General features: G+C 50.1%; 1 protein-coding gene across 8 annotated transcripts in view; it reads right to left on the reverse strand.

Annotated features, from left to right (window-relative positions):
• lrch1 (leucine-rich repeats and calponin homology (CH) domain containing 1) overlaps positions 1-21,507 on the reverse strand; it is a 247,196-nt gene that overhangs the window by 66,321 nt on the left and 159,368 nt on the right. For all 8 annotated transcript variants that reach the window (XR_011948726.1, XR_011948724.1, XR_011948723.1 and 5 more), the window contains exon 11: positions 2,946-3,032. Coding sequence is in view for 3 of the 8 variants with exons in the window: in XM_072514278.1 (XP_072370379.1) it covers positions 2,946-3,032 (87 nt within the window). In the remaining 5 variants the exon portion in view is untranslated. The remainder of the gene's footprint in view (positions 1-2,945; positions 3,033-21,507) is intronic.

The raw sequence follows: 21,507 nt of genomic DNA on the forward strand, positions 1-21,507 counted from the left end.
CACCCGGCTCAATACAAACGGAGGACATTCTCACCCAGCTCAGTCCAAACGGAGGACATTCTCACCCGGCTCAATACAAACGGAGGACATTCTCACCCAGCTCAATCCAAATGGAGGGCATTCTCACCGGCTCAATACAAACGGAGGACATTCTCACACAGCTCAGTCCAAATGGAGGACATTCTCACCCGGTTCAATCCAAATAGAGGACATTCTCACCCAGCTCAGTCCAAACGGAGGACATTCTCACCGGCTAAATCCAAACAGAGGACATTCTCACCCAGCTCAATCCAAACGGAGGACATTCTCACACAGCTCAGTCCAAACGGAGGACATTCTCACCCAGCTCAATCATTGCAGTGGTAAACACCCATTTCTTAAAGGTACTCTCACCACAGACATTTATACACCCTCATTTATAAACACCCATTTCTTAACGGTACTCTCACATGACAATGGCTCAACCCAAACGGAGAGCATTCTTACCCAGCTCAATACAAACGGAGGACATTCTCACACAGCTCAGTCCAAATGGAGGACATTCTCACCCGGCTCAATACAAACGGAGGACATTCTCACGCAGCTCAGTCCAAACGGAGGACATTCTCACCCAGCTCAATCCAAACGGAGGACATTCTCACACAGCTCAGTCCAAACGGAGGACACTCTCACCCAGCTCAATCCAAATGGAGGGCATTCTCACACAGCTCAGTCCAAACGGAGGACATTCTCACCCAGCTCAATCCAAATGGAGGGCATTCTCACCGGCTCAATACAAACGGAGGACATTCTCACACAGCTCAGTCCAAATGGAGGACATTCTCACCCGGTTCAATCCAAATAGAGGACATTCTCACCCAGCTCAGTCCAAACGGAGGACATTCTCACCGGCTAAATCCAAACAGAGGACATTCTCACCCAGCTCAATCCAAACGGAGGACATTCTCACACAGCTCAGTCCAAACGGAGGACACTCTCACCCAGCTCAATCCAAATGGAGGGCATTCTCACACAGCTCAGTCCAAACGGAGGACATTCTCACCCAGCTCAATCCAAATGGAGGGCATTCTCACCGGCTCAATACAAACGGAGGACATTCTCACACAGCTCAGTCCAAATGGAGGACATTCTCACCCGGTTCAATCCAAATAGAGGACATTCTCACCCAGCTCAGTCCAAACGGAGGACATTCTCACCGGCTAAATCCAAACAGAGGACATTCTCACCCAGCTCAATCCAAACGGAGGACATTCTCACACAGCTCAGTCCAAACGGAGGGCATTCTCACACAGCTCAGTCCAAACGGAGGACATTCTCACACAGCTCAATCCAAATGGAGGGCATTCTCACACAGCTCAGTCCAAACGGAGGACATTCTCACCCAGCTCAATCCAAACGGAGGACACACTCAACTGGCTCAGTCCAAATGGAGGACATTCTCACACGGCTCAATCCAAACGGAGGATATTCTCATACAGCTCAAGTCAAACGGAGGACACTCTCACCTGGCTCAGTCCAAACGGAGGGCATTCTCGCCCAGCTCAGTCCAAATGGAGGATGTTCTCTCCTATCTCAGTCCAAACAGAGGACACTCTCACGCAGCTCAGTCCAAACGGAGGACATTCCCACCCAGCTCAGTCCAAACGGAGGACACTCTCACCCAGCTCAGTCCAAACGGAGGACACTCTCACCCAGCTCAGTCCAAACGGAGGACATTCTCACCAGCTAAATCCAAACGGAGGGCATTCTCGCCCAGCTCAGTCCAAATGGAGGATGTTCTCTCCTATCTCAGTCCAAACGGAGGACACTCTCACCCAGCTCAGTCCAAACGGAGGACATTCTCACCCAGCTCAGTCCAAACGGAGGGCATTCTCGCCCAGCTCAGTCCAAATGGAGGATGTTCTCTCCTATCTCAGTCCAAACAGAGGACACTCTCACGCAGCTCAGTCCAAACGGAGGACATTCCCACCCAGCTCAGTCCAAACAGAGGACATTCCCACCCAGCTCAGTCCATACTGAGGACATTCCTCTCACATCTCACAATCGAAATGGAGTGTATTTTTACACACCTCAGTCCAAATATCATGAAGCTCACAATCAAAATAAAGGACTACAAGTCTACAGAGTTGATGCATTGCGATTATGGAACAGGCGATAAAAATAGTGGGGAAGACCGAGATTAGGCATTACAAATTGGGGAAAACAAGCAGAGGAAAAGCACAGAAAATAACTGTCAAATTGCATTATTCAGGATTTAGAACTCAAGCCTCTTATTGCATGGAAGTGAAAATAGATGAAATCTCAGAGCTTTGTGCAGGCACAAGGCATTCAGTGAGGAGGAAAAGGAAGGCTAGAAGTAATAAATTCAAAGATAAATACTTCTGGATACATTCGTGACACAGGTAAATTTAAAAAGTGATTCATCTACTGTGGGTTAAGATTAGATTTACAGTTGGACAAAAATTAGTTTACAGCAAGTTAAGATGACAGCTATTGACGGGTAATGATTAATCGCTGGAGGGGGGTCACAGTTAGATTTATAGAAAGGCGATGATTAGTTTCTGAGGGGAATTAAGATTACAGATACAAAGGATTGTAAGAATGAATGAGAAATGGGCAGGTGGCACTTGTTATTGGGCGAATGAATAAGAGAAGAATGAAGAAGCACTGGAGATTATAAATGCTAGGTTTTCTGCATTAAGGCCAATCTTGGCGAACAAGTTACTGAAAATGTCTGGGTAGGCTCAGTCAGTAGAAGAGAAAAGGGCTATATGCAAACTGGGCAGGATTAGAAAAGATGAGCAACTGGATTAGCAACTGAGGCAGGTGAGGTTCTCTGAACAAAATGAATGGAAGAGGAAGGGACAAGGAGAATTTGGAAGGTGGGAAAGGAAAGAATATCACAAAGCACAAATTAAAATTCTATGAGGTATATAAAGCAGTACCTCTGCTGTTCCTGCACTGTGCTTCCTGGCAAATTCATGTTCACTGTCACCTCTGGTCCTGTGTCCAGATGTTGATCTGCGTTTTGTCTGCAAAAGAATAGTGATATTAGAAATGGAAAATCCGGACTTCCGGTGGCAACCATGGAGTGAATGGTCGCACATTTGGTGGCTCCTACTCAAGGTGGATTTTTTCAGTCCTTTCCCACCCGAAGGGTGCAGTATTTGAGGGCAATAAGGTGCACAAGTGCCCGGAGAAGGTAATACTCCTCTGGTGTGGCTGGTGCATGGATCGGTGGAAAAAGGAGCGCCACAAGAAAGAAAGAACAGTTGGAGCAGGTGAGGTTTTGTGGTGCGCCACAGGAAAAGATGGCGGCGGGGAAGGGGAGCGTGCTGCCCGCTCAGTGGTCAACAGAGCAGCTGATGAAGTTCTTGAATAACAAGTTCCAGAAGCAGAAGAAAGAGGCCTTGGAAGACCTGGCCAAGGTGGTAGGGCCGTTGAGGCCTGGGATTCAGCGAGTTGAGCAGAGGCTGGAGTCCCAGGGCCGGGCAATTCAGAAAGTGGAGGGGGCGGTGTGGGAACATGAGGAGCAGATGGCCTCGTAGGCGGCAATGCAGGAAAGCCAGAAGAGGCCGAGGGAGAAGGTGGAGTATCTGGAGAATTGCTCCAGGAAGCAAAATAAGAACATTGTTGGAATGCCTGAAGGCATTGAAGGTGCGGAGGACTCTGGGTATGTGGCGAGAATGCTGGAGAAGTTGATAGGGAAGGGGGCCTTTGATCGGCCTCTCGAGGTGGCCCGAGCGCACAGAATGCTGAGGAAGAGACCACAGGTAGGAGAAGCGCCGAGGGCGATGGTGGTGCAGCTGGATCGTTTTTTGGAAAAAGAAAAGATCCTACGATGGGTGAGGCAGACCCAGAAGTATACCTGGGAAGAGAGGTCTACCAGGACATGGGTGTGGAGTGGCAAAGGGGAGGGCCTGGATCAACCGGATAAAGGCTGCTCACTTTGAGAAGGGGGTGAAGTTTGGAGTATTATACCTGGCCCCCCTGTGGGTGACTTTCCAGAAACAGGGGGCGGGATTCTCCGATCCCCGCCGGGCCGGAGAATCGCCGGGGGGCGGCGTGAATCCAACCCCGCCGCCCCGACGCCGGATTCTCCGGCGGTGGTTTTTCGGCGGGGTTGGGTATCGCGCCCCCCCAGCAATTCTCCCACAATGGGCCGAGTGGCCGCCCGTTTTCGGCGGGTCCCGCCGGCGTAAAATATACCAGGGTAGGGGAGAATCCGGCCCAGGAGCTTTATGTTGATATGCCAGAGGCGGCGGCGGACTTTATGAGGGACAATGGACTGGGAAGTGTGTGAGGAACTTTGGAGGAGTTTTGTGTGCTTTTTAATGTGTCTGGGGGTGGGAATTCGGGGCAGATCATGGCGGAGGAGCAGTGATGATGAGTGTGCCTTTTGTTACTCTTGGTGAGTTGGCGGTCTGGATGGTCGGGAGGGGGAGGAGAGAAAGCTGGAAGGAAGAGGAGAAGTTTGAGGCCTTGGGTGGGGGCCACCATGCTTGCTTGGCAGGCTAGCTAAAGGGAATGAAGTGGGGGGTTGCCAGAAAGATTGTGTGGGGGAGGGAGGGTTGGTATTTTGTTTGAGGGTGTGGGGGAGGGGAAGGGCTTCTCAAAAGGGTGTGATTGGTGTGCCGCAATTGGGAAGGGATCGATGGCAGTGAACATCTGAGGGCAGACCTGTAGGGGTGCGTGACGCGGACCGCGGTTGGCTCAAAAAGGGGTTTGGGGGAGCCACCGACTAGGATGGTCACGTGGAATAGGAGGGGGTTGAATGGGCCGGTCAAACGGTCATGTGTGTTCACGCATTTGAGGAGTCCGAAGGTGAAGGTGAGATGCACCTGAACGTAGTAATCTCAGGATTGCTACCAGTGCCATGGGTTAGTCAGAGTAGGAATGTCAGGATAGATAGGACAAATGCGTGGCTCGAGAGATGGTGCAAGAGGGAGTGATTCAAATTCCTGGAGCATTGGAACCGGTTCTGGGGGAGGTGGGACCAGTAGAAACCGGACGGTCTGCACCCGGGCAGGACTGGAACGAGTGTCCTGGGGTGGGGGGTGGGGGTGGTTTGCTAGAGCTGTTGGGGAGGGTTTAAACTAATGTGGCAGGGAGATGTGAACCAATGCAGGAAGACGGAGGGAAATAAAACGGGGACAGAAACAAAAGGCAGTAAGGGGGAAAGTGTAAGGCAGAGAAGCCACAGTCAAAAATCAAAAAGGTTCACAGTACAGGGTACAGTGACTGAGGAGAGCTCAGTGAATAGGCCCAGTAATACTAAAAGGAATAAAATGGGAAGTAAAAACATAAATGGTAAGTGACGCGGCAGGTTGTTACATGAAGATATGGGTTCAACAAAAAGGAAAATTAGGAGAAAAGTTAAAAGGAAAAATAACATAGGAGAGGTTACTGATAGAGGTGTTAAAATTCAAAACGGAGGTATAAAAGCCAACATAAGGGTACTTTACCTGAATGCTCGTAGTATTTGGAATAAGGTAAATGAGTTGATGGCGCAAATCATCGTGAATAACCATGATTTAGTGGCCATTACTGAAACATGGTTAAAGGATCGTCACGACTGGGAGTTAAATATCCAAGGGTATCAAACTATTCGGAAGGACAGAGTGGATGTAAGGGAGGTGGTGTAGCTCTGTTATTTAAGGACGACATCTGGGCAGTAGTGAGGGATGACGTTGGTGCTATGGAGGATAAGGTTGAATCCATTTGGGTGGAAATCAGGAATAGTAAGGTGAAAAGGTCACTGATAGGAATAGTCTATAGGCCACCAAATAGTAACATTATGGTGGAGCGGGCAATAAACAAAGAAATAACTGATGTATGTAGAAATGGTACAGCAGCCTTGTGGAGTTTATAGAATGTATCCACGATTGTTTCCTAGAACAGTATGTAATGGAACCTACGAGGGAACAAGAGGTCCTAGATCTGGTCCTGTGTAATGGGACAGGATTGATTAATGATCTCATAGTTAGGGATCCTCTCGGAAGGAGCGATCACAATATGGTGAAATTTAAAATACAGATGGAGGGTGAGAAGGTAAATTCAAACACTAGTGTTTTGTGCTTAAAGAAAGGAGATTACGACGGGATGAGAGAAGAGCTGGCTAAGGTAGACTGGGAGCAAAGACTTTATGGTGAAACAGTTGAGGAACAGTGGAGAACCTTTTTCACAATGCTCAGCAAAAGTTTATACCAACAAAAAGTAATGACGGTAGAAAGAGGAAAAATCGACCGTAGATATCTGAGGAAATAAGGGCGAGTATCAAACTGAAGGAAAAAGCATACAAAATGGCAAAGATTAGTGGGAGATCTTTAGGGGGCAACAGAAAGCTACTAAAAAAGCTATAAAGAGCAAGATAGATTATGAGAGTAAACTTGCTCAGAATACAAAAAGATAGTAAAAGTTTCTCCAAATACATAAAACAAAAAAAGAGTAGCTAAGGTAAATATTGGTCCTTTGGAGGATGAGAAGGGAGATTTAATAATGGGAGATGAGGAAATGGCTGAGGAACTGAACAGGTTTTTTGGGTCGGTCTTCACAGTGGAAGACACAAATAACATGCAAGTGACTGATAGAAATGAGGCTATGACAGGTGAGGACCTTGAGACGATTGTTATCACTAAGGAGGTAGTGATGGGCAAGCTAATGGGGCTAAAGGTAGACAAGTCTCCTGGCCCTGATGGAATGCATCCCAGAGTACTAAAAGAGATGGCTAGGGAAATTGCAAATGCACCAGTGATAATTTACCAAAATTCACCAGACGCTGGGGTGGTCCCGGCAGATTGGAAATTAGCAAACGTGACACCACTGTTTAAAAAAGGAGGTAGGCAGAAAGCGGGCAATGAGAGGTCAGTTAGCTTAACTTTGGTAGTAGGGAAGATGCTGGAATCTATCATCAAGGAAGAAATAGCGAGGCATCTGGATGGGTTCATAAAGGCCAGGTCGTGCCTAACTAATTTAGTGGAATTTTCCGAGGACATTACCAGTGCGGTGGACAACGGGGAGCCAATGGATGTGGTATATCTGGATTTCAAGAAAGCTTTTGACAAGGTGCCATGCAAAAGGTTGCTGCATAAGATAAAGATGCATGGCGTTAAGGGTAAAGTAGTAGCATGGATAGAGAATTGGTTAATTAATAGAAAGCAAAGAGTGGGGATCAATGGGTGTTTCTCTGGTTGGCAATCAGTAGCTAGTGGTGTCCCTCAGGCATCAGTATTGGGCCCATAATTGCTCACAATTTACATAGATGATTTGGAGTTGGGGACCAAGTGCAATGTGTCCAAATTTGCAGACGACACTAAGATGAGTGGTGAAGCAAAATGTGAAGAGGATACTGGAAGTCTGCAGAGGGATTGGAATAGTCCAAGTGAATGGGCTAGGGTCTGGCAGATGGAATATAATGTTGACTAATGTGAGATTATCCATTTTGGTAGGAATAACAGCAAAAGGGATTATTTGAATAATAAAATATTAAAACATGCGGGTGAAAGCAGAACTAGGGGGGGCATAGCCTCAAATTAAGTGGAAGTAGATTTAGGACTGAGCTTAGGAGGAACTTCTTCACCCAAAGGGTTGTGAATCTATGGAAATCACTGCCCAGTGAAGCAGTTGAGGCTCCTTCATTAAATGTTTTCAAGATAAAAATAGATAGTTTTTTGAAGGATAAAGGAATAAAAGGTTATGGTGTTCGGGCAGGAAAGTGGAGCTGAGTCCACAAAAGATCAGCCATGATATCATTGAATGGCGGAGCAGGCTTGAAGGGCCAGATGCCCTATTCCTGCTCCTAGTTCTTATGTAATGTGCATGGTAGCATAGTGGTTAGCACTGTTGCTTCACAGCACCAGGGTCCCAGGTTCGATTCCCGGCTTGGATCACTGTCTGTGCGGAGTCTGCACGTTCTCCCTGTGCCTGCGTGGGTTTCCTCCGGCTGCTCCGGTTTTCTCCCACAAGTCCCAAAAGACTGCTGTTAGGTAATTTGGACATTCTGAATTCTCCTTCCGTGTACCTGAACAGGCTCTGGAATGTGGCGACTAGGGGCTTTTCACAGTAACGTCATTGCAGTGTTAATGTAAGCCTACTTGTGACAGTAAAGATTATTATAAACTGGAGGATCAGATGAGGCTGAGAAAGGGATGGGTGGGACAGGTGTTTCATTTGGGGCAGGATATAACGATGAGGGGAGTGGCGGTATTGGTCAATAAGAGGGTTGCGTTCGATGGGGGGTCATTGTGGCCTAACTGGGGGGGGGGGGGGGGGGGGGGGGGGGGGTTATGTGATGGTTAGAGGAATTTGGAGGGGTGCCGGTGGTTTTGGTAAACGTTTATGCCCTGAATTGGGATGCCGTGGATTTTATGAGGCGGGTGTTGGGGAAGATTTTAGACTTGGACTCACATTGGTTGAATATGGGGGGGGGATTTTTTCCCCGAAAATATTTTATTGAAACATTTGTAATTTTCACAGTTTAACACATTAACATTTCTTAAACAACCGCGCGGGCCGACACATGCAAAACACCTACAAGAACAAAAAACAGAAAACAGGCGAGGAAAGCTTGGAACCTGCCTCCATACAAAGTCCCGCACCTGAAGGTAACGAAACCCATTCCCGCCCGGCAACTCAAATTCCTCCTCTCCTGCCCCCACGGTCGGAAAGCCCTCCTGGATGAATAGGTCCCCAAATCTCTCAATCCCTGCCTGCTGCCATCTCTTAAAGCCCCCATCCAGCCCCCCCCCCCCCCCCCCCCCCCCTCGACAAACCGGTGGTTGTCACAAATCGATGACCACACTGAATCCCCAGATATCTAAAACTCCTCTCAGCCAATCTCATGTGCTGCCTCCATTGCCCCCACATCCTTAGGGCTGCCACCACCACAGGGCTTGTAGAATACCGAGCCGGCAAGAATGGCAGAGGCACCGTTAGTAAAGCCTCCAAACTCGTACCCTTGCAGGATGCCGCTTCCACTCGCTCCAAAACCGACCCCTCCCCCACCACCCATTTCCTGACCATCGATATGTTGGCCGCCCAGTAATAGTTAATAAAGCTCGGGCGGGCCAAGCCCCCCTGTCCGTGGCCCCGTTCCAGGAGTGCCTTCTTTACTCTCGGGGTTTTACCCGTCCACACAAAACCCAATATCGGTGCGTTCATTTTCCTAAAAAAAAGCCTTTGGGACAAAAATTGTAAGTCATTGAAAAAAGAAGAGCAGTCTCAGAAGTACCGTCGTCTTCACTGTCTGGACCCTTCTCGCCAGCATCAGCGGGAGCATGCCCCATCTGCAGAAGTCCCTTTTCATTTGATTGACCGCTTTGTCCAGATATAACTTATGAAGCTGCCCCGAATCCTTAGCCACTTGTATCCCCAGATATCTAAAACTCCTCTCAGGCACTTTAAAAAGTAACTCCTTCGGTCTCCTTTCCTGCCCCCGAGCCTGTTCACGAACATCTCGCTCTTTCCCATATTTAACTTGTAGCCTGAAAAGGGCCCAAATTCCCCTGGTATCCCCATGATTTTGGCCATTCCATCCACCGGGTTTGTGACATAGAGCAGCAAGTCGTCTGCATAGAGAGAGACCGTGTGCACTCCCCCCCCCTCCCCTCACTATCCCTCGCCAGGCATTCGATGATCTAAGGGCCATTGCTAAGGGCTCTATGGCCAGGACAAACAGTAATGGGGAGAGCGGGCATCCTTGCCTTGTCCCCCTACAGAGTCTAAAGTATTCTGACTGAACTCAGTTGGTTCTTACATTTACCACCGGAGCCTGATATAGCAGTCGGACCCAATCCACAAATCCCTGCCCGAACCCAAACCTGCCTAAAATATCCCATAGGTACTTCCACTCCACCCGGTCGAAAGCCTTCTCCGCGTCCATGGCTACTGCCACCTCAACATCGCGCCCCTCCGTTGGTATCATTATAACATTGAGAAGCCATCTAATATTGGACATCAGGTGCCTACGCTTCACAAGTCCCGCCTGATCCTCCCCATTTACCTCCGGGACACAATCCTCTATTCAGGTAGCCAAGATCTTTGCCTGCAATTTAGCACCTACATTCAAAAGGGAAATTGGCCTGTACGATCCACCGCTCTCCGGGTCCTTGTCTCGCTTCAGGATGAGAGAGATTGATGCCTGTGATAGCGTTGGGGGAAGCACCCCAGCTCCTTGGACTGGTTAAAAGCCTTGACCAGAAGCGGCCCCAGTAGCCCATGAGAGTAGAATGAATATTCCTTGCTCCATGGCCTCTCGAATCTCCACGGATCAACCCCTCCAAAGCGCTCCATGAATCCCCGCAGTTCCTTCACCATTGCTGATACCTTCCCTGGCCTAGAACTCGACCGGTCCATTCTCGCATCTAGGACTGTGTTGAAGTCACCCCCCATAACCAACGGTGCGGGATCTTTCCAGCACCTTCCTGACAAACACGACATCATCCCAGTTTGAGGCATATATATTTACCAACATCACTGCCATTCCCTCCAGTTTCCCGCTAATCATAATAAATCTTCCCTACCTCAAATGCCACCCTTTTGTTAAACAGGATGGCCACCCCCTCGTTTTAAAATCCAATCCTGAATGGAATCTCTGTCCGATCCATCCCTTCTTCAGTCTAACTTGGTCTCCCAGCTTCAAGTATGTTTCCTGTAGCATGGCCATGTCCGCTTTTAGCTGTCTCAAGTGTGCGAACACACAGGCCCTTCTGACCGGCCCATTCGGTCCACGAACATTCCATGTCTGGTCAGGGGGGCTCTTGCCCCTCTCCCCTGTCGATCAGACATGACCTTTCCTAGGCCAGCCCTTAGCCCGTGTCCCGCACCTCCCCTGGCCCGCCCCTCGGCAGCTACCGCCATCTGGTCTCCATCTCCAACCTCCTAAACGTCCCCTCGTCGTCAGCAGCACCCTCCCACCCCTACTCCATCTCTCTCCAGCTCTCCCCCCACTTTGCTCCCGTGAATCAGCTCTCCCAGCTAGCCTAGCAGCTCCAGCCCATGGCGCCTAGCATCCTACCACCTGCTGGATCCTCATCCAGCAGGTGGTAGGTGAGATTTTTAAAATATAAAGCAACACAAAACTTTTAACTCAGGCCACTACCGTCTAGATTTTAACGTCATTATGCCTCTTCCAGATTATTGTCCTTCATAAAGACCGCCACTTCTTCCGGCGAGCCAAAATATAGTTCCCGGATCTCGTAGGTCACCCAAAGACGGGCCGGGTGGAGCAGTCCAAATTTTATTCCCTTTGCATACTGGGCTGCCTTAACCTTATTAAAATGCGCCCTCCTCTTTGCGAGTTCTGTTCCCATGTCTTGATACACCCGGATCTCAGAATCTTCCCACATGAACCGTTTTGTCTGCCTGGACCACTTCATAATGTGTTCCTTGTCCAGGAACCGCTTGCAGCCTCACCACCATTGCCCTCGAGGGCTCACGCCCCTGGGGCTTATGCATGAGCACCCTGTGAGCAGGGAACGGCCTGTCGGCATCTTCCCCGAACATCTTCTCCAGCATCTTCCCCACATACGCACCGGCATCCGATCCCTCCTTTCCCTCTGGCAGACCGATGGAAGCGGATATTCTGCCTGTGAGAACGATTCTCCAGGTCCTCCACCTTCTCCAACAGCCGTTTCTGCCGATCCTGTAAGATATTAATTTCCATTGCCATCGCAGTGGACTGCTCCTCTTGTTCCACCGCCAGCTCCTGCAACTTTTGGATCGCCTATCCCTGGGTCGTCACTTTCTCCTCCACCCGGTCGACCACCTCCTTAATCGAGGCTACCGCCCGGGTCAGGTCCTCCGCAAAATCCTTACGATGCCGGGCAAACTTCTCATCCAAGTATTTAACCCACTGATCCATTGTCCATTGAGCTGGTGTGGTCGAACTTTGCTTCTCTGCTAATGCATTCACCAAACTCTGAACTTCACTCCCAGCCAACTTTTGATTTCTTCTTTTACGATTGTTTCTTGGGCGCAGCTCCATAAACTAGGGGTCGTCTTCTTCTCCTCTCGCTTTTATCCACTTATGTTGAAAAATTCCCACGGAAATCCAGCTTAAAAGCAGTGAAAAGACCACAAAGAGCGGAAGCTGCTAAATGTGTGACCGTTCACTCCATGGTCGCCAGCAGAAGTGGGTGGGGGGGATTTTAATATGGTTATAGATCCGAGCTTGGACCGGTCGAGTCCTCAGTCGTCGAGGGTGTCGGCTGTGGCGGGAAAGCTGAGGGGGTTTATAGGACGCATTGGGAGAGGGGGGGTGGACCCGTGGAGGTTTGGAGCCGAGTGAAAAAGAGTTTTCATACTTCTCCAATGTGCACTGGGTATACTCCCGGATTGACTTTTTTGTGATGGACAAGTCGCTGCAGGCGGGAGTGGCCGACTCGGGGTATTCGGCGATTGTGGTTTCCGACCACGCGCCGCATTGGGTAGATGTGCGGGTGGCTCGGGGGGGCCCCAACAGCCGCAGTGGAGGCTAGACGTGGGGTTGTTGGCAGATGAGGTTTGTGAGCAGGTGAGGGCTGCCATTTGGGGCTACGTGGGGCTGAGCAGGGGAGGTCACAGCCGCCACGTTGTGGGAGGCACGCAAGGCTGTAGTCAGGGGAGAGTTTAAATCGATTCAGGCGCACAGGGAGAAGGCGGAGCGGGAGGAAAGGACAAGGCTGGTGGAGGAGGTTTTGAGGGTGGGCTGAGGGTATTTAGAGGCACCTGAGGCGGGATTGTTGAAGGAAAGGCAGAGGTTCCAGATGGAGTTTGCGCTAATTTCTATGGGGAAGGCAGTGGGACAGTTGCGGAGGGCCTTAGGGGCTGTGAATGGGTACGGGAAAAAGATGACTGGATGTTGGCCCATCAGTTGAGGAAGCAGGAGGCGGTGAGGGTGATTGGTAGAGTGAGGGATGATGAGGGTAAAGTGGTGATGGACCCGGAGGGGGTGAATGGGGTGTTTGAGGCCTTTTATAGGAGTCCCCACGAGTTGGAGCCCCTTACTGGGGAGGAGGGGATGCAACGGTTCCTGGATGGTTTAGAGTTTCCCAAAGTGGAGGAGGGATAGGTTCAGGGCCTCGGGGCCCAGATTGGGCTGAGAGAGCTGATGGATGGCAAGGGGGCGATGCAGGCAGGTATTTGCTGGAAGTGCTGGGGCGGTTTGGGTTTGGGCATGGGTTTGTGGATTGGGTCTAGCTGCTGTACAAGGTGCTGGTTGCGAGTGGGCGGACAAACCACGTGAGTTCAGGGTACTTTGGGTTACACTGGGGGAAGAGGCAGGGGTGCCCGCTCTCCCCGTTGCTTTTCACCTTGGCAAAAGAGCTGTTGGCAATGGCGCGTAGGGTGTCGAGGGGTTGGCAAGGGATTGAGTGGATGGAGGGTACCGAGCATAGGGTCACGCTGGACGCGGTCGACCTGTTATTGAATATTGCTGTGGGCAGCATTAAAGGCATTATGGAGATTTGGGGGGAATTCAGTTGGTTTTTGGGATATAAATTGAACATGGGAAAGAGTGAGGTGTTCCCAATTATTGCCAGAGGGCAGGAAAGGAGACTGGAGAAATTGCCTTATCCAGGTGGCACGGAGCTGGGCGCAGTTGCATAAACTGAACTTGGCTCGAGTGGTAGAGCAGATAAAGGTGGATTTCAAGAGTTGGGATGTGCTGCTGCTGTCGCTGGCTGGACGGGTACAGACAGTGAAGGTGACGGTGCTGCTAGGTTTCTGTTTGTGTTTCAGAACCTCACGATCTTTGTCCCCAAGTCGTTCTTTAGGAAGGCCAATGGGCTGATCTCAATGTTTGTGTGGGCGGGGAAAACCCCGTGGGTGCGGCGGGCTTTTTTGGAACGGAGGCGGGGGTGTTGGTGTATGATAGATTATTACTAGGCGGTGAACATTGCAATGCCGAGGAAATAGGACATGGGGAGGGGTTGGTGGGTGGGCGGATGGAGGCGACGTCATGTAGGAGAACAAGTTTGAGGGCTTTGTTGTTTGTGCCTTTACCCTTCTCTTCGGCCAGGTAATCCGCGAGCCCAGTGGTGGTGTTGCTCCTGAGGGTGTGAGGGCAGCATTTGGGGCTGCAAGGTGCCACAGTGGTAATCACGTCCACATGATCAGATCCCATCCAAGACTGAGGGGGATCTGGCAGGAGTTTTTGGATGTGATGTCTGAGGTGTTGGGTGGGGGGGTGGTTTCGAGTGCGGAGGTGGTGATATTTGGGGTGTCAGAAGACCCGGGAGTCCAGGGTGTGAGAGGGGCCGATGTTTTGGCCTTTACCTCACTGATAGCCCAGAGGTCCAGAGATGGATTTTGTTAATGTAGTGAGATTTGGAGCTGCCGAAAGCGAGAGTGAGGGTGAGCGACCTGGCAGAATTCCTGAGGCTGTAGATGGTCAAGTTCGCTCTGCGAGGGTCGGCAGAGGGCCTCACCTAGAGGTGGAAACTGTTCAACGATTTCTTTATGGAGGATTGAGGGGTCAGCAAGGGGGGGGGGGGGGGGGGGGGGGGGGGGGGTTAAAATGGGAAGGCGCGACGTGGCGAGGTGTTGCTGACCGGGGGGGGGGGGTTGTGGTTGTTTTGCTGTACTTCTGATATTTTGTGCATATATGTGAAAATCCCTTGAATAAAATATTTTTAAAAAGAAATGGAAAGTCCATTTTCTGATTAGAGACATTATACAGAAACCTGTCGCTCTTCACAAAAATATTATGTTTTAATTCTATTGGAAACAATGCACAGTTCCTCCCAATGGACTTCTTTGATCCACTCCAGGGATTGACGTTCCGGATGTAGTTTTGTTCTCCCATTAGCAGTTAGCAGCCTGCACTGTACAACAGTTGTGGAATGTGCAAGTCTAGCTTCCTTTCCACCAGCACCTTTGGTGACTAGCTTCAAATGCTTTTCTTATATGTATATGAAATATAATGTTTCTGTGCCTGGAAGGGTAAAATCTGTAGTTACATTCATGCTAGACAAAGGTGTTTGTATGTGTGGGGGTTGGTTAAGATCCAACTGTGACTCTATTGTGCTTGTAGAGGATTGCAACGTGAAGAGTAAATAAAAGCCTAAAGAAGGATAAGTCATTGCTTAGCAACTGGGGCCTTGGAAGGTAGAGAAGCTTTTAAATTTTAATTTAGCTAATTTTATTGCTGTTGGAAGGTAGGTAGTGAGAGAGCGGTGGCACTCATAGCTCTGTTAGAAATAATTTGCTTGGAAGGCAAGAGAGAGAACATCTCTCTCAGCTTTGCCAGAAGAAAAGTCACAGCATGTAGAAATGGTTAAGAATACAAGTGCAGAGGTCTGAAGAACAGCTAGTTAAGGAAACTAGAGCAACGAAAGGCGACACAGTGGCACAGTGGTTAGCACTGCTGCATCACGGCGCCAGGACCTGGGTTCAATTCCAGCCTCGGGTGAATGCCTGTGTGGAGTTTGCACGTTCTCGCCGTGTCTGCATGGGTTTCCTCTGGGTGCTTTGGTTTCTCTCTACAGTCCAAGGTTAGGATAATCGGCCATGCTAAATTGCCCCTAATGTGTCCAAAGGTTATGTGGGGTGACGGGGATAGGGCGGGGGACTGGATCTCGGTAGGGTGCTCGTTCAGAGGGTTGGTGCAGACTTGATGGGCCGATTGGCCTCCTTCTACACTGTAGGGATTCTATAATCTATCATTTTGAAGAAGTCTGATGTTAAATGTACTAGAACTGTTCAGTAAAGACGGACAAAACTGAGGAGGCTGAGACGTCAGAAAGATATCAGAAATGATATTAAGGTTTGAGAGATTTTTGCTAAAGTCTGTAGAACTTGAGTTGAAATTACTATGGAAAGCAGTGGCTAGATCTCAGAGTTTCAGTAGAAGCTGTTAACACAAAGGAAACCTAAAATCCTGGACTCGATTCACTGTTAAAAGTGGAGCGGAAACGACTTCCGGTGGCGGCTATGAGGGAGTAAGTCGCACATTTGGTGGCTCTTGCTCCGGTCGGTCTTTTGGACCTTTCCCCCTGACTTTTTTGTGCTTTTGAGCGCTGGATCTGAAGGCATGGGCACTCAGACACTGACTCCAGAAATAGGTGTATGGAATTAAGAAGCAGAAAGAATCGTAAACAGTTGAAGAAGTGGGCAAACAAGGGCAGTGTGGAAGCTGCTGCTGAGGACAATATGGCCGATGTCCGGACTCCGGTGCAGACAGCCCAGCCAACAACAGAGCATCTGTTGAAGGTCATCCAAGAGGGCTTCACCGCGCTGAAACAGGACAGTTTAGACCCGATCCAGAAATCAATCGAGCGCCTGGAGCACAGGCTGGATGCCCAGGATCGGATGATCCAGAAGCTGGAGGAGCAGGAGGATCACTAAATGGTGGAGGAGGTGGAAATGGAGAGGCTGAAAGACCAACAGAAAAGGCTTCTGGAGAAGGTGGAGTACTTGGAAAATAGGTCCCGTCGGCAGAATTTAAGAATCACTGGTCTCCCGGAGGGGGCTGACGGAGTGGATGCTGCCGCGTATGTGGCAGACATGTTCCAGCTGTTGGGGAATGATGTCTTCCCCCGCCCGTTGAAGGTGGACAGGGCGCACAGAGCGCTGGCGAGGCAGCCGCGAGCGGGGGGGGGGGGGGGGGAACAGGGTGTAGGGGCGGGCCCAAGAAGGGAGATGGCTGATCGGCGAAGGGGGGGGCACGGTGTCCCCGAACCAGGCTGATCACCTGGAACTTTAAGAGGGTTAAATGGGCCGGTAAAGAGGGCAAGTGTGTTCGCACATCTGAGGGTGCTGAAGGCAGATGTAATTATGCTACAGGAGACCCATCTGAAAGTAGCTGACCAGGTCAGATTGAGGAAGGGCTGGATTAGCCAGGTCTTCCACTCGGGGCTGGAACTAAGACCAGAGGGGTCGCGATTTTGGTTAATAAACGGGTGCAATTCGAGGTGGGTAGCACAATTTCGGATGGGGGAGGCAGATTTGTCATGGTGAGTGGCAAGCTCGAGGGGGTGAGGGTACTTTTGGTCAATGTATATGCCCCAAATTGGGGATGATGTGGATTTTATTAAGAGACTGCTGGGGAAGATACCTGACCTGGACTCGCACAAGCTGATTATGGGAGGTGATTTTAGCACAGTCCTTGACCCCGGCCTGGACCGGTCGTGTTTAAAAACGGGTAGGGTGCAGGCAAAAGGAACTGAGGGGTTCATGGAGCAAATGGGGGGGGTTGACCCATGGAGGGCTAGTCGGCCGACGGGGAAGGAGTTTTCGTTCTATTCACATGCTCATAAGGCGTATTCCCGAATTGATGTTTTCATCATGAGCAGGGATTTGCTGGCGGGGGTGATAGACATAGAATATTCGGCGATCGCTACTTCGGACCATGCTCCACATTGGGTTGATCTGCAGGTCTGTAAGGAAAGTTTTCAGGGCCCTCAATGGAGGTTAGAGGTTGGTCTGTTGGCGGACGAGGCGGTGTGTGAAAGGGTGAGGAAATGGCAGAACTACCTGCAGGTCAATGACACAGGAGAAGTCTCAGCTGCGGTGCTCTGGGAGGCGCTGAAGGCGGTGGTGAGAGGGAAGCTGATCTCGATTCGAGCACATGGGGACAGGACGGACAGGGCAGAAACAGACCGACTGGTAAAGGAGATCAAAAAGACAGACAGGAGATATGCGGAGACCCCGAGGGCAGAGCTATTAAGGGAACAACGGAGGCTACAGCCGGAGTTTGGGGTGTTGTCCACAGGTAAGGCGGTAGAGCAGCTTAGGAAGGCGAGGGGCGTGATCTACGAACATGGGGGGAAAGCCAGTAGAATGCTGGCACAGCAACTGAGGAAGAGGGAGACGGCAAGGGAAATAGGGAAGGTAGTCGACGGGGGGTTGGGGGGGGGGGCGCAAACTTGGTAGGAGATCCGGCAGGGCTGAACAAGGTGTTCAGGGACTGCTAATGTAAGCTTTATACCTCAGAACCCCCCGCGGGGCCAGAGGGGACAAGGCACTTTTTGGACGGACTGACCTTCCCAAAAGTGGGTAGGTAGACGGGCTGGGGGCCCCGATTAGGACCAAAGAAATATTGGAGGGCTTGAGGGCCATGCAATCGGGTAAAGCCTCGGGGCCGGATGGGTATCTGGTGGAGTTCTACAAAAAGTTCTCTGAGATAGTGGGGCAGGGGCTGGTTAGGTTTTTAATGAGGCAAGAGACAGAGGGGTTTTACCCCCCATGATGTCACAGGCCACCATCTCCCTGATATTGAAACAAAGACCCGGAGATGTGTGGGTCCTATAGGCCGATCTCTCTGCTCAATGTAGATGTAAAATTACTGGCCAAGCTCTTGGCTGATAGGATTGAGACTGTGCCGGACGTTATTATGGAAGATCAAACAAGGTTTCGTCAAGGGCAGGCAGTTGGTGGCCAACCTAAGAAGGCTGCGAGGTTTGCTAGTGTCACACGGGAGGGTTTAAACTAGTATGGCAGGGGGGTGGGCACGGGAGCAATAGGTCAGAAGGTGAGAGCATTGAGGGAGAACTAGGGAATAGGGACAGTGTGGCTCTGAGGCAGAGCAGACAGGGAGAAGTTGCTGAACACAGCGGGTCTGGTGGCCTGAAGTGCATATGTTTTAATACAAGAAGTATTACGGGTAAGGCAGATGAACTTGGAGCTTGGATTAGTACTTGGAACTATGATGTTGTTGCCATTACAGAGACCTGGTTGAGGGAAGGGCAGGATTGGCAGGTAAATGGTCCAGGATTTAGATGTTTCAGGCGGGATAGAGGGGGATGTAAAAGGGGTGGCGGAGTTGCGCTACTGGTTAGGGAGGATATCACAGCTGTACTACGGGAGGACACCTCGGAGGGCAGTGAGGTTATATGGGTAGAGATCAGGAATAAGAAGGGTGCAGTCACAATGTTGGGGGTTTACTACAGGCCTCCTAACAGCCAGCGGGAGATAGAGGCGCAGATAGGTAGACAGATTTTGGAAAAGAGTAAAAACAACAGGGTTGTGGTGATGGGAGACTTCAACTTCTCCAATATTGACTGAGACTCACTTAGTGCCAGGGGCTTTGACGGGGTGGAGTTTGTAAGGAGCATCCAGGAGGGCTTCTTAAAACAATATGTAGACAGTCCAACTAGGGAAGGGGCGGTACTGGACTGGTATTGGGGAATGAGCCCGGCCAGGTGGTAGAAGTTTCAGTAGGGGAGCATTTCGGGAACAGTGACCACAATTCAGTAAGTTTTAAAGTGCTGGTGGACAAGGATAAGAGTGGTCCTAGGGTGAATGTGCTAAATTGGGGGAAGGCTAATTATAACAATATTAGGTGGGAACTGAAGAACCTAGATTGGAGGCGGATATTTGAGGGCAAATCAACATCTGACATATGGGAAGCTTTCAAGTGTCAGTTGAAAGGAATTCAGGACTGGCATGTTCCTGTGAGGAAGAAGGATAAATACGGCAATTTTCGGGAACCTTGGATAACGAGAGATATTGTAGGCCTCGTCAAAAAGAAAAAGGAGGCATTTGTCAGGGCTAAAAGGCTGGGAACAGACGAAGCCTGTGTGGAATATAAGGAAAGTAGGAAGGAACTTAAGCAAGGAGTCAGGAGGGCTAGAAGGGGTCACGAAAAGTCATTGGCAAATAGGGTGAAGGAAAATCCCAAGGCTTTTTACACGTACATAAAAAGCAAGAGGGTAGCCAGGGAAAGGGTTGGCCCACTGAAGGATAGGCAAGGGAATCTATGTGTGGAGCCAGAGGAAATGGGTGAGGTACTAAATGAATACTTTGCATCAGTATTCACCAAAGAGAAGGAATTGGTAAATGTTGAGTCTGGAGAAGGGTGTGTAGATAGCCTGGGTCACATTGAGATCCAAAAAGATGAGGTGTTGGGCGTCTTAAAAAATATTAAGGTAGATAAGTCCCCAGGGCCTGATGGGATCTACCCCAGAATACTGAAGGAGGCTGGAGAGGAAATTGCTGAGGCCTTGACAGAAATCTTTGGATCCTCACTGTCTTCAGGTGATGTCCCGGAGGACTGGAGAATAGCCAATGTTGTTCCTCTGTTTAAAAAGGGTAGCAAGGATAATCCAGGGAATTACAGGCCGGTGAGCCTTACTTCAGTGGTAGGGAAATTACTGGAGAGAATTCTTCGACACAGGATCTACTCCCATTTGGAAGCAAATAGACGTATTAGTGAGAGGCAGCATGGTTTTGTGAAAAGGTTGGTGGAATTGCGGATAGCGATGAGGACTGTCAGAGGATACAGCAGGATTTAGATTGTTTGGAGACTTGGGCGGTGAGATGGCAGATGGAGTTTAATCCGGACAAATGTGAGGTAATGCATTTTGGAAGGTCTAATGCAGGTAGGGAATATACAGTGAATGGTAGAACCCTCAAGAGTATTGAAAGTCAGAGAGATCTAGGTGCACAGGTCCACAGGTCACTGAAAGGGGCAACACAGGTGGAGAAGGTAGTCAAGAAGGCATACGGCATGCTTGCCTTCATTGGCCGGGGCATTGAGTAGAAGAATCGGCAAGTCATGTTGCAGCTGTATAGAACCTTAGTTAGGCCACACTTGGAGTATAGTGTCCAATTCTGGTCGCCACACGACCAGAAGGATGTGGAGGCTTTAGAGAGGGTGCAGAAGAGATTTACCAGAATGTTGCCTGGTATGGAGGGCATTAGCTATGAGGAGCGGTTGAATAAACTCGGTTTGTTCTCACTGGAACGAAGGAGGTTGAGAGGAGACCTGATAGAGGTCTACAAAATTATGAGGGGCATAGACAGAGTGGATAGTCAGAGGCTTTTCCCCAGGGTAGAGGGGTCAATTACTCGGGGGCATAGGTTTAAGGTGAGAGGGGCAAGGTTTACAGTAGATGTACGAGGCAAGTTTTTTTACACAGAGGGTAGTGGGTGCCTGGAACTCGCTACCGGAGGAGGTAGTGGAAGCAGGGACGATAGTGACATTTAAGGGGCATCTTGACAAATACATGAATAGGATGCGAATAGAGGGATACGGACCCAGGAAGTGTAGAAGATTGTAGTTTAGTCGGGCAGCATGGTCGGCATGGGCTTGGAGGGCCGAAGGGCCTGTTCCTGTGCTGTACATTTCTTTGTTCTTTGTTCTATGTGATCATGATGCCCCCGGAGAGTAGGGAGATAGAGGTAGTCGTGGCAATGGATGCCGGGAAGGCTTCTGACCGGCTTGAGTGGGGCTATTTATGGGAGGTGCTGGGGCAATTTGGGTTCGGGGAGGGCTTTATCGACTGGGTTAGGCTGCTGTACTAGGCTCCGGAGGCTAGTGTAAGGACGAATAGGACGACGTCTGACTATTTTAGACTGTACTGAGGGACAAGGCAGGGGTGCCCCCTGTCCCCACTGCTGTTTGCGCTAGCAATAGAGCCGTTGGCAATTGCCCTGAGAGCTTCTAGGGGTTGGAAGGGGCTGGTACGGGGGGGGGGGGGGGGGGGGGGGGGGGGGGACAGTCTCGTTATACGCCAACGACCTGCTCTTATACATCACGGATCCAGTGGCTGGGATGGATGAAATCATGGGAACCTTGAAGGAATTTGG

The sequence above is a fragment of the Scyliorhinus torazame genome, chromosome 8, assembly GCF_047496885.1.
Source record: "Scyliorhinus torazame isolate Kashiwa2021f chromosome 8, sScyTor2.1, whole genome shotgun sequence".
NCBI classification, from domain to species: domain Eukaryota; kingdom Metazoa; phylum Chordata; class Chondrichthyes; order Carcharhiniformes; family Scyliorhinidae; genus Scyliorhinus; species Scyliorhinus torazame.